Below are 12,722 nucleotides of genomic sequence, written 5' to 3' on the forward strand. Positions count from 1 at the left end.
ATGTTTTCTGAACAGTACCTAAATCATATGTCATACCATTTGTACTGGTAGAGAATTTAGGACTGCTTCGGACGTGGTCCTTTTTTCATATACTATATATTTTTTTCTTTAAAAAAATCGTACAATTTTTTATTATTTATTAAAAAAAAAAATTAGCATATACAAACTACAAAGATCACCTACCAACTGTTTTTTTTAAAAAAAAATTATTACTTAGCATTTTGTACTAAAAATTTAACTGAGAGTTTATAATATCTTTAATTTGATTGATAGATTAAATATTGCTACTAATTAAGTACTAAATATTAATAAGTGAGGAAATACGTTGTACGGCATGGTATTAAAATTTAAAGCTGTTGTTTATATTTGCTAGCAAACATAATCTATAATTTTTTGATTCGTCATTTTATTTTATTTTTTTCTAATAACGATGTAATATTTTAAACTATATTAAATTAAATTTATTTAAAACGTAATACGCTAGAAAATATTTTTAAAATGATGCGGGAATTTTAGAGGGTGCAACCGATAATGGAATATTTATATTTTCTACTTCTTGTTTTTGCTTTTTGTTTCGTCGTATCATAGAAACAACACTGGTAATTTTCAGCTCCTTTAAAAATGCTGAATAATAATGTTTAAGATTAATTTTGGTTTCACTCTAGTACTTTTCTTTAATTGCCTAATTTTATTACCAAATTACTCGTGCTACGAGAAATGCCGACCAAAGAATGAGGAAGATAACTATTTCAGAAAAAAAGATGAATTAATTACTTTGTCTATTTATTTATTTATTTAAGTGTGGACAAGGTAGTTCAATTATATTTTTTCTTTTTTTAAAAAAAAAATAGTTCGATACCGATTCCAAAAATATTCCAAAAATACGAAGAACTTGAATCCGGACTCAAAATATTTTCGAAATTAACCCTAACTCACTCATCCCAAATTTTCCATATTGTCATCATCAATGTGTGCCTCTTGTGTATTTAAGTAACGAGTAATCTGCATTCACCTTTCTCGTTTTTTTATTTTTGACATTCGCCTCTCTTGCGTGTTATAATTTTTATTATAATTTTTACATTTGATAAAATAAGTCAGTGTCAAATACCTAAAAATTATAGAAAGGTGAATGCAAATCATGACTTTAAAATAAAATGTTTAAAGATCGACGTTTAGCTATAAAACAATGAATGTTTCTGAATTTTAAATTATAAACTAGAGGCACATAATGTATTATATATTTTAATCGTTTGTTATTCTTATTATTCTTATTATTATCATTATTATTATAGTGTTGTGTGTGTATCTACCGGCGTGCAAGATGATTGCCTCATTCCCAGAAAACATGCCGGCCGTTAAATTAAATTAAACTTTCGTGTTGTTTCAACCACTTTGACGGCGCCAACATTTCTTTTTACCTCCACGTATATGTAATAAATTCGAACTCCAAGCTTTTATATATATTATATTATATATATTTGACCCGACAAAATTATTACAAGGATGCGTTTATACTGCACTATATTTTTGTGAGCAAAATACATTATGTTATAAAGATATAAATACATGTGAATTTTATTTTGTGTGAGGTTTTTATAGTTTTTGATTGTGAGTTACATATTCCATGCCTTAATAATTGATTTCAAGTTGGGGAGATATGGTTTGAAAAGATAACTATAGAGCTGCGGGCATTTTTCATCATTTTTTACACTTTCACATCATTCATTTCCTAATAAATAAAGTATAGAGCTGCGGGCGTTGTACTGCGATAGGATGAAAATTATGGTTGAAAGTGTATGAATGATCTTGTAGTTTTATTTAATTCACTCAGTCAAAACATATGCAGTCAAATGCATATTAACGATATTATTATTATTATTATTATTATTATTATTATTTGAGTCGAGGAGGCCGGAGGGATTCACATCCGTTACATATGAGCATGAGATTTTGGTGTGGATGAGTTAAACGATTTTGACGGAATTTTAAACATAAAATATAAACGAGGTTGTCACCCAATTTAATCTATTTATACATCCTTGTTTTCTCTATTAAAATTTCAACAAAAAACCATTCCTCGAAACATAATAGTGAATGCATTAGATTTTGCAAATCGAGCGTGTTAATTGAAGAACGAAGGCAAAAATTAATGGGGGAAGCTTGATCTTGAATCTTTCTATATAATTTTGACTTGTGAGATTTCCCTGTCAAATTAAACTAATAGCAAATATTAATTAAACTAAGAAAGATTCCCATCACAAAAATAAATTAATTTTGGGAAGATGATTCCTTTAATGGGGCCATTGATGTGATTGAACGCTCCATAGATGGTGCACTCTGTTATTTATTTATTTTTTTAACATGAGCACTCTGTTAATTTGAAATTGGTGAAATTTGTATTTTTTTTTTTCGAACCCATCATCTTCATTATAGACGTCACCCCTTTATTTCCAACAAAAGGCCTTTTCTTCCCCCCACTTTAATGGCATATATTATACACACATTGGCTAATGTACATCAAAATTTAAAATAGTTGGTGCTGCTCTAGATAAGATCCATCGATTTTTCTAAACCACCCAATCAAAATATTAGAACAACTCTGCATTTTAATAATAATAATAATAATAATAATAATTGTGAAATTTCGGATGAAATGTTGTAGTTTGAATGGTTTAATTGTTATTGGGAATGAAATAAAATAAATCACTCGTCTAAAATTAAATAAAAAAACAAATGGTGACAAAGGTGGCAATTATGAATTTATATATAAATATATAGTTACATCATAATTATGGTTAAAAAAAATAAATAGAAAATTATCTCATATGGAGCGGACGGTGGAGACGGGTTAAGCCGGACGAGCCGGCAAAGATGATGTTACATGGCTCGTGACAGGGTCATATAAAATTTAACAACTATTATTAATTAATTCAACATTTAGACTAGTCAACACCTATATATGATTTATTATAACCATTAAGCCATATCATGGCATACCTATGAATTAATAAAAATATGTATATAGTGGTTCCTTTAAGAAAAAAGTATTTAATTATGATATCATGTATCTTCGAATTAGTGGAGTATGTGAATTTTATTAATTTTTTTTATCGTAGCTCACTTTGTTTAGAAATTATCAAAATCGCTAGTTTCTAGGAACTATTAAAAAATTATAAAAATAATTGTCTAAGGTATACTCTCATTTTTCTTATTCGAGTTCTCCTATTGGTGGATTGTTTTTTGACCTTAGCATCGGAGTATTTACATCGAAAATCTCCAATGCTATTAACGTGCGCTGCTTGTGATGTAGGTGACGATCCATTACCTTTTACTTATCGTTGAGTTACATCTACGTATCTAGATACAATATCTCATATCTCTTGAATTTGTTGGTTTATTTGGCTACGTTCAACTTTCTAAAATGAGCTTGTTGTATATAGTGTGTCTAATGCGATTTACTTGATTAACATGAGAATTAACATAATGTTTATTGAAAGATAGATGTTCCAGGTTGCATAAATTATTTTGCATAATTTTTTCAAACTTATCAACTTAAAACACCACCACTAAATTACTCCAAATCAATCGAAATCCTCCAATCTACCAACTTGTTCTATAATGAGAAAACTCGTTCGTAACAGACATTAGTATAAATACTTAATTATACCTTTTTTCATTTAACAATGGAGTTTTCACTTAGATGATTTCAAAGCAAATACGATGCCGCTAGTTCTCAGATATTTAGCCTTTATAATTTGAAATTTTTGGACTTTGCATGATTGCATGTATGTTGGATTAATTATTGATGTGTTTTATGCAAGCTGGTCGGAATGTAAAGGACTAAATTTTTTTTATTTGGGCACGCAAGTTAATGAAGACATCCAAAAGGAATAATATAAGACGGCGAAATTTCTAATCAATTAATATAATTAACCATATTTTAAAGTATAGCCTACAAGCACTATCGATTTCTTTAAAATATGTCGGGAAATGAGAATAATACCCAACTCCTATGTCACCCATTTTTTTATTTTTTTTCCCCATTAATTGCTCCACTAATTATAATCAAAATTATAAACTATAATAAATTAAAGACTAGAAATTATATTTTATCACAATCCAAATATATAATTTCATTTCACACTATTGATATCATGTTTTTGTACTCTATACTGCGAATGTGCATCAATAATTTGTTACATTTATTTATTACGATTTTAAATATTGAATGCCACTTTTAATTGAAAATGACCCTTCATACACTCTTGTATATATATAATTAATGCACCAATGTTAAATCATTTCCAACATACACTGTCTCTAGCATCATCTCTTTCCTCTATTCATTCCCTTTTTATACATAACAACGTTGCCTTAAACCAAGCTCTCAGATTATATATTGTAAAATTTTCTCCATTCGAGAAGCTCTGAATTTTCATATTCACTAAGTAAAATTTTAATTTCTTAGACATGGCTATGCTTATGGATTTCGATTTCACAAATTTTGGTTATAGTGCCACGACCACGACTACAACCACCAGCACCACCGCCACGGCCTCTGCCTCGACGGATGATGGGTGCAATTGGAATGCATGGTCGCCGGTTGTTGATTGGGAGGCGCTATCCGGCGGCCAGGAAGATTTCCACAACCTCGTTGATTCTATGATGGATGAAAGTGACTTGCAACAAAATTTGAATGTTAGGCCTAACATAGACGAGGAGTGCCACGATATATACTCCCCCGAGTACTATGCCACGACGACTGATGACGAATCCAATAGCACCGAGGATTTCAAGGGGATGAGGCTCATCCACCTTCTCATGGCCGCGGCTGAGGCGCTGGATGGGACGAATAAGTGTCGCGAATTGGCTCGGGTGATATTGGTTCGGCTCAAGGAGTTGGTGTCTCCGAAAGAAGGCACCAACATGGAGCGACTAGCCGCGTATTTCACCGAGGCCTTGCAAGGTTTGCTAGACGGGGTGGCTAACGGCGGTGTGAACGGGAAGTGCGGCGGCAATAACCACTACAAGCCGGAGCACCACCCGACGGATGTCCTTGCGGCGTTTCAATTGTTACAAGATGTGTCACCTTATGTCAAATTTGGGCATTTTACGGCCAACCAGGCGATTTTAGATGCTGTGACACATGACAAGCGGGTCCACATTGTGGACTATGATATAATGGAGGGGATCCAATGGGCCTCGTTGATGCAGGCCTTGGTTTCGAGAAAAGATGGGCCCCCAACTCCACACCTAAGAATTACAGCCTTGACGAGGGGCGGCGGAGGGCGTCGATCGTTCGGCACCGTCCATGAAACCGGCCGACGATTAACGGCTTTCGCAGCTTCGATAGGCCAACCATTTTCTTTCCACCAGTGTAGGTTGGATCCGGACGAAACATTTAAACCGTCCAATGTAAAACTAGTTAGAGGAGAAGCCCTTATCCTAAATTGTATGTTACACTTGCCACATTTTAGTTATCGGGCCCCCAATTCCATAGCTTCGTTTATGGCTGGGGCCAAAACCCTATCCCCCCGGCTTATAACCCTAGTAGAGGAAGAAATGGGCCCGACAGAAGACGAAGGGTTCGTGGGCCGGTTCATGGACACACTACACCATTACTCAGCCATGTATGACTCACTGGAAGCCGGGTTTCCAATGCAAGGCCGGGCACGAGCATTGGTGGAGCGGGTCTTCTTGGGTCCACGAATATCCGGGTCATTGGCCCGCATATATCGTGGTCGTGGCGAGGACGATTCTTGGGAACGACGGCTAGTCGCAGACGGATTTTTTTGTCCTATAGATATAAGTTTTGCAAATCATTGTCAAGCTAAATTGTTAATAGGATTATATAATGATGGTTATAGGGTGGAGGAATTGAGTACGAATAAACTTGTACTAGGATGGAAAACGAGAAGACTACTCTCGGTTTCAATTTGGAGTTCAAAAGATAATGATTTGTGCTGATTTGCAAGTGCATCTAGTCTCCTCAATATTCTATTCGTACTTGTCAATTACAATCCACAAAAATTTATGGGCGAAATATCTCCTATTCAACTACTCATTAAAAAAATATTGATTTTTATGTTAAAAATATTATTTTTTATTATAAATATGGACCGATTCAATCCGTTTCAAAAATATAAATATCCAAACTTATTCAATACAATAACCCTTATTTGTATTTGTTCCAATTCTAAATTTTGCCTAGAGAGATGGCAATAATGCCTTCAAAACAGGCCAAACAATGTACCTCTACATACTTTCAAAGTGTACAAAATTTAACTAAGCTTCTTTGTCATAATCAAATATAAGTTCAAAAGTAAGAGTTACGAAATAATATTGTATCTTTATCCTTTGACTAGCCTCATTTTTCCTTCGAGTTGTTGAAACATCCCTCTCCATCTGGCAATATTTTTTCTCTTTTCAAGAGCGTATTCATGGGAAGATTCATTGAATGTGCTCTCGTACAACATAATCGAACGCCATGTTGATGATATCACAACTTTTCAAACAAATTAAATATGCACATAATACAACTAAGGATTAAAGAGGCTAAAAATATATTTACTTTTTAAACCAAAATTATTCATAAATCCAAACATTTTTCGAAATAAAATTTTTAAATCGAATAAACCGCGACAAATAACCAAATCCACATGGTTTGACGCACACCCTTTTTGTAAAACTTTTTATTTGAGAGGAGCTAGTTTTCCGTTGCCTCTAGAATTCGATATAATAATGAGAAAGGATTATGACGTTGTGTCCTACGATGCATGACATAGAAAAAAAATAAATATTGAAATAGTTCAACCCGTGCATCGACCTTTTTGTTCTTACGTCACTCGCGACATCTTGTCCCATTATTTGTTAGTTTAGTGCATACCCAACTGTTCAAACTCATTACTTACATGCCTAATTTTTGTTGTACATGCGTCATACTGTTCCTCAAATTCATTCTTAATAGTTTCGATACAATATAATTAAGGCTAAGCATGTAACTAAATAGTAGGCTTTGGATTATTCAAAAAATAAAAAAAATATACATATAGAAAAAAACAGGCTTTGACATTTTAATTCCCACTTTTAAAGTCCTTTGTCTTATTTTATTTTTTGTCATGTCGTAATCTAAGAAGAATTGAACTACGGATATACCACAGTCCCCAACCCCACCTTGCTAGTTGCTTCTATTCATTATTTTAAAGATTTTTGTACATTAATTAGACATGATGATTCGAATATGTGTGTGGAAGATTAGCGATTCATCTTTCAGCGACTTTTTTATTTTTATTTTTAGTGGTTGATTATATTATCAACAAAAATAAAGCATACAATTTATTAGTTGATATTATATATTTGATAGGACAATGCATTTTGATGGGTTTGTACTTTGTTCGATTTGAAATTTATCTAATATAATATAAATTCATTAAATCAATCGAACCGATTTGATCTCAATGTAGCCTCAACCTCATGATTTTGTACGGTTTTATGAAATTATATGTTAATTCAATTCCAATTACATTTATAGTTTAAAATAAATTTAGACAATGAAGTTTTGAAAATATACAAATAGATGTGCATCTCTAAATAGGCTATGAATGCATCATTTGCACAGTAGTGGTAACATCTCAAGGAAGCAGCTTGCCAAGTGATCTTCCTCTTATACAGCGGGAGCCTTATACATTTGAGAGGCTCTTTGTTAGATCAAAGAGTTTCGTCCCTCAAATATCATAATCGAATCCGACGCACTTTTGGTTGGAAATGCTTTGAACAATCAAGTTAATGTCTCATCTAGTTTAGGTTTTATTTTTTATGATTATAAAAACATGCTTTGTGTATTCCGTCATTTTTTTTTTGTTTTTTTACTCGATCAGCGAATCAAATTGCTCATACGCCAACACTTGGATCGGACTGTTGAAACCTAAGGGGTAAATTTTGGGCTCAATCTAGTGTATGATAAACACTCCATCAATCCACGACTAACCATGTTAACCATTAATACTGGGCCTTCTTTAATTTGGGTTCAGTCTAATAACCAGTGAAGCTCTAACCTGACGGTTGGAATTTTCTTATCCGGAGGCCCTTATCAAAAGAAAAGGCCTTTTCATCAGTTACAGGCTTACAGCCCACCTCTACAATATTTTTGTAGTAGCACAAAGTGAATTACTTGTGAAAGGGCCCTTATCGAAAGAATAAGGCTTTTCAAGAGTTACAGCCCACGTATAAAATGTTTTCCTATTAGCCCATTTTGAATCGGGCTTCTGATACGAAATAATCGAAACGTTTGAGCTTGGAAATAAAGGTTTACCGTTGATGTGACAGTAGAGATATACGTTCGGATGGGAGAGCCCTCCAAAGTCCAAACACCACCACATTTTCAATTATTTTTTAGAAAATTATTTCGATGGATAAGTGTCATAGAGAATGTTTAATAAGGGCAAAAAATATAAAATTTAAAAATATTATTCTCAGGATTCTGTTTTACTATTTATAACTTTTAGAAATTGATTGATATAATATCTTAACATAATAACTGAATTTCTTTTTTAAAAAATATACATATGCACAGAAACTTATATAACGACGTATCACTGATAAATTTTGTGAGGCGAATTTTTTAATTGAATCAATTATAAAAAAAATTATTTTTTTTATTGTAAGTGTTGAAAATCTCATGGATAACTATAAACTAGTATTTCACCCGTGCGATGCACGGACTATATATCATGTATAATATGGTTAAATTGGATAATATAAAAATTTTGAATATGAAATTAAAATATAAAAAAATTTAATTCTACAATAAGTAATAATAATAATGTTAAAAAATACTTTTAAAAACTTTAAAAAAAATCTTTAAAAAATGTGTCGTGCGATGCACATGATGTTATTTTATACAATTAATGATAAAAAAATAGTAAGATTAAACATTTGAACGAACATAGATATAACATAAAAATAAATCAAAAAAATTTATGTATACATCAACATCTTAAAATATGGTTTTATCGTCTGAGATCTAGTAGATCTTAACAACATACTAACTGTGTTTCAACGATCAATGCTAGTCTGAAGAGTATAGTTCACGAATAACATTAAGCAAATGTGTTATTTGGTTTGCAATTGATTGGTGACTGTTTTATTGAAGTAGTTGATCATGTTAAATAATATTTTTTGCACATAAATATATTTATACATTAAGTTTATTCAAACCAATATTGGAAATGCTCGGTCAGTTTTGTTAAATTTTAAAATTTTTAATTGTGTGCAGAAAAATCTAGGGATGCGATATCGAACCAAAATATCGACTTTTCGAGATACCGTACCAAAATTTTTTCGATATATAAACATTTTTTTAATATATCAAATTTTTTTCGTTATCTCTACGGTATTAGTATGGATTTTTTTCATACCAAAATTTTAGAATTTCGATATCTGTACCGGTATGAATTTTTTTATACAAATATTTTTATACGATATACCGAAACTGCACCCCTAGAAAAATCATGATTGTTTTTTTAAAAAAAAAATAGAGGTGGAATTTTCAATTTTTTGGAAAGAAAATATTGTATGTGCATATAAATATATGAATGTATTAAATGTGATTTTTTTTGAATCTTAAACTATGATTTTAATTTTTTTAAAAAAGAAATCAATTATCGTATACGGAATGCTGAAATCTTGGTTAAGATGTATACATATATGATAAATAAACAACATTGTGTAATCTATATATACATGTATATTTAATATTTATCGGGTATTTTAAATGTTTTATTGATATTATGATATATATTTTATATATAAATATATTTATACATATATGATAAATATGAAACATTCTGTATTTCTTAGTATTGTTTTTTCACATTAGAATCATTATCTAATCCATATATTCATGTATATTTAACATTTATCTGGTATTTTAAATGTTTATTGATATTATGATACATATGTTTATAAATATATTCACACATACATGGTAAATTAGCAATATTATGTAATATATATTTTAAAAGTGCACTTTAATTGTAATTATAAGTGTTTTCAAATTGAAATATTATATATTTATTAGAAATGTGGAATTGTAATTGTTTGTAAATATTTTTCGTATTTAAAATGAATATATATGTATATAAATAAATGTCAATATTACAAATTTTTAATTTTATACATGAATATTGTGATTAGATGAAGAATTGTTGATGTTTTAGAAAGCAAATATTACGGGATGATATTTATGTATATTAATTTATGCAAATATTAAGAAATTACATTTATATTTAATAATAACATTTATAGATCTTAAAGGTATATGTATATAAATTATATTACCGAATTCTGTGTGTGTATATATATATATATATATCTATATATATGTCTATGTATAAATTTATATTAAATATTTTTCGAATCTTATGTTGGATTTTTAAAAAAATTTAATTGATGAATTTTATATATTTTGGAAAGTAAATATTATGAATGAAATGTTGAAATAATGAAATATTTTAAATATTTCTGTGTAATTTAAATGAATATATATGTATATAAATATATGTAAATATTATAAAATTTTTAATTACATGAATAATACGATTCAATTTAGAAAAATAATAGTTTGTAAATATTTTTCCGTAATCCAAATATGCCAAATATGAAGAATTATAATTTGAAAATATATAATTTTTTAAAATAATTTATTTTCCGATTTTCACAAAATTTTTGTTTAGAAACCAAGTTTTGGCGGGATTTTACTAAAAATGACAAAAAGAAAATTAAATAAATATTAGAAAGGGAATGCTGAAATCAAAGAATAATGAAAATAATCATGTGTAATTTTACATGTATATATATATATGTATATAAATAGTTGCAAATGTTATGGAATTTTTAATTACATGAATATTGCAATTTAATTATGAAATTTTTTATTTTCGTTTTTAGCAACACATTTTTGTCAGAATTTTGCCAAAATGACAAAAATTCTACTTATATTTATGTATGTTTAATTATATGAATATTTTGATTTAATTTCGTAATCAAGATATGAAATGCTTTATATTTTTGTTAAACCTAAGTTATTCTATATTTTTCTTAATTTTTAGATTTTGTTGTATTTAAGAATGATCGAAAAGTTAGTAGTGATTTTTTATAGTTTTAATTAAGGTAATGATTTTGTATGCTTCTAATTCGCAATTATAGATAGTGATTTTTTATAGTTTTAATTATAGTTATGATTTTGTATAGTTTTTTTATACAAAATTAAAAATTAAAATATTATGCAATTTTTCATTACGTAATATTTTGATTAAGCTTGAAATTTAAATTTTTGAAAATCCTCCATAATCAAAATATGCCAAATATAGAATAATTGATTTAATATAATTTTAAAAAGTATGATTTTTTAAAACTATTTTTTCCTATTTTTGTTCTGAAAATTTTTATTTCCGAATCTTATGTTGGATTTTATTTTAAATATTTATTTTTTATTTTTAAATTTTTTTAAAAGAAAATATTATAAAAAAGAATGCTGAAATTAGGGAATAATGTAAATAATGTTGTGTAATTTTAATTGGATATATATATAGATGCAAATATTATGGAATGTTTAGTTATATTAATATTGTGATTTAATTTAGTAATTAAAATCTGAAATTTTTTCTATTTTTTACGGGTTTAGAAATAATTAGTGATTTTTTTATAGTTTTTATTTTATTTACAAATTATATATATAGACAAAGATTATGTAAATATACATAAATATTGTTTGGAAAAAAAATATTGTAAATATATGTATATGTATATAAAAGATGCAAAGATTATGGAAGTTTTAATTTATATATATGTATATATAAATATGCAAAGATTATGAAATTTTTAATTAACTTAATATTGCAATTTAAGTATGAAATTTTTTATTTCCGTTTTTGGCAATATAGTTTTGGCGGAAATTTGCTAAAAATGACAAAAACTCAGTTATTATATATATATAGATTAAGGAGAAAAAAAGAAAAAAAGAAAGAAAGAAAAGCCACATCATCAATTTGTTTTAAAATAGCAATAACGCGTATAATAAAATTGTTGGCATATTAAATTTAAGTGGAAATGTGGAATCCAATAAATTTGATCCAAAATGGGAAATGCAGACAATGCAGTGGAAGAATTGGAGTATGAATGCCACTAAATTAAAACTTGCCTAATAATATACAAAGTTTGAACTTTGGATGTGCCACCCCTCCTTATAGCAACTCTTTTTTTGACTCCATTTAATAACACGAAAATTCCACTCATTTTCATACAATCATATTATAAAAATAAAAGAACTTCGATTTAGTCACTAAATTTCATATTTAGTAAAATATAGGTCCCATACGTGCCAATATTCTGAACGATTTTTTTTTTTTAGAGTTATTCTGAACGATTTTATCTATGAAAAAATGGAATTTATTTGCATTCAAATTCTTTGGTACTTTTTTTTCCCATAAATTTTTATTGTTTTAAATTTATGAACTAAATCGAAATGAAAGGACGATCGGACGACCATATATTCCCGCCAACACGGTGATCTCTGGATCCAACGGACAAGAAAGCGCACAAAATATCAACCGTAGATGTTTCTGCACGGGTCTACATCAAGGACAGGTGGGGCCCAATCAATCTCCAGATATAAATTATTCACCCTTCCATGCTCAACTATTCCAAAACGACTCCTTCTCCTC

General features: G+C 29.1%; 1 protein-coding gene across 1 annotated transcript; it reads left to right on the top strand.

The window, feature by feature from the left end:
* The first annotated feature begins 4,387 nt into the window (after positions 1-4,387).
* Positions 4,388-5,967, top strand: LOC140861850 (protein NODULATION SIGNALING PATHWAY 2-like). Its single transcript, XM_073264849.1, has one exon. It carries the CDS (start codon positions 4,471-4,473, stop codon positions 5,965-5,967), a length of 1,497 nt encoding a protein of 498 aa, XP_073120950.1. The 5' UTR covers positions 4,388-4,470.
* The last annotated feature ends 6,755 nt before the right edge of the window (positions 5,968-12,722 follow it).

Source organism: Henckelia pumila, chromosome 4 (assembly GCF_033568475.1).
Source record: "Henckelia pumila isolate YLH828 chromosome 4, ASM3356847v2, whole genome shotgun sequence".
Classification (NCBI taxonomy): domain Eukaryota; kingdom Viridiplantae; phylum Streptophyta; class Magnoliopsida; order Lamiales; family Gesneriaceae; genus Henckelia; species Henckelia pumila.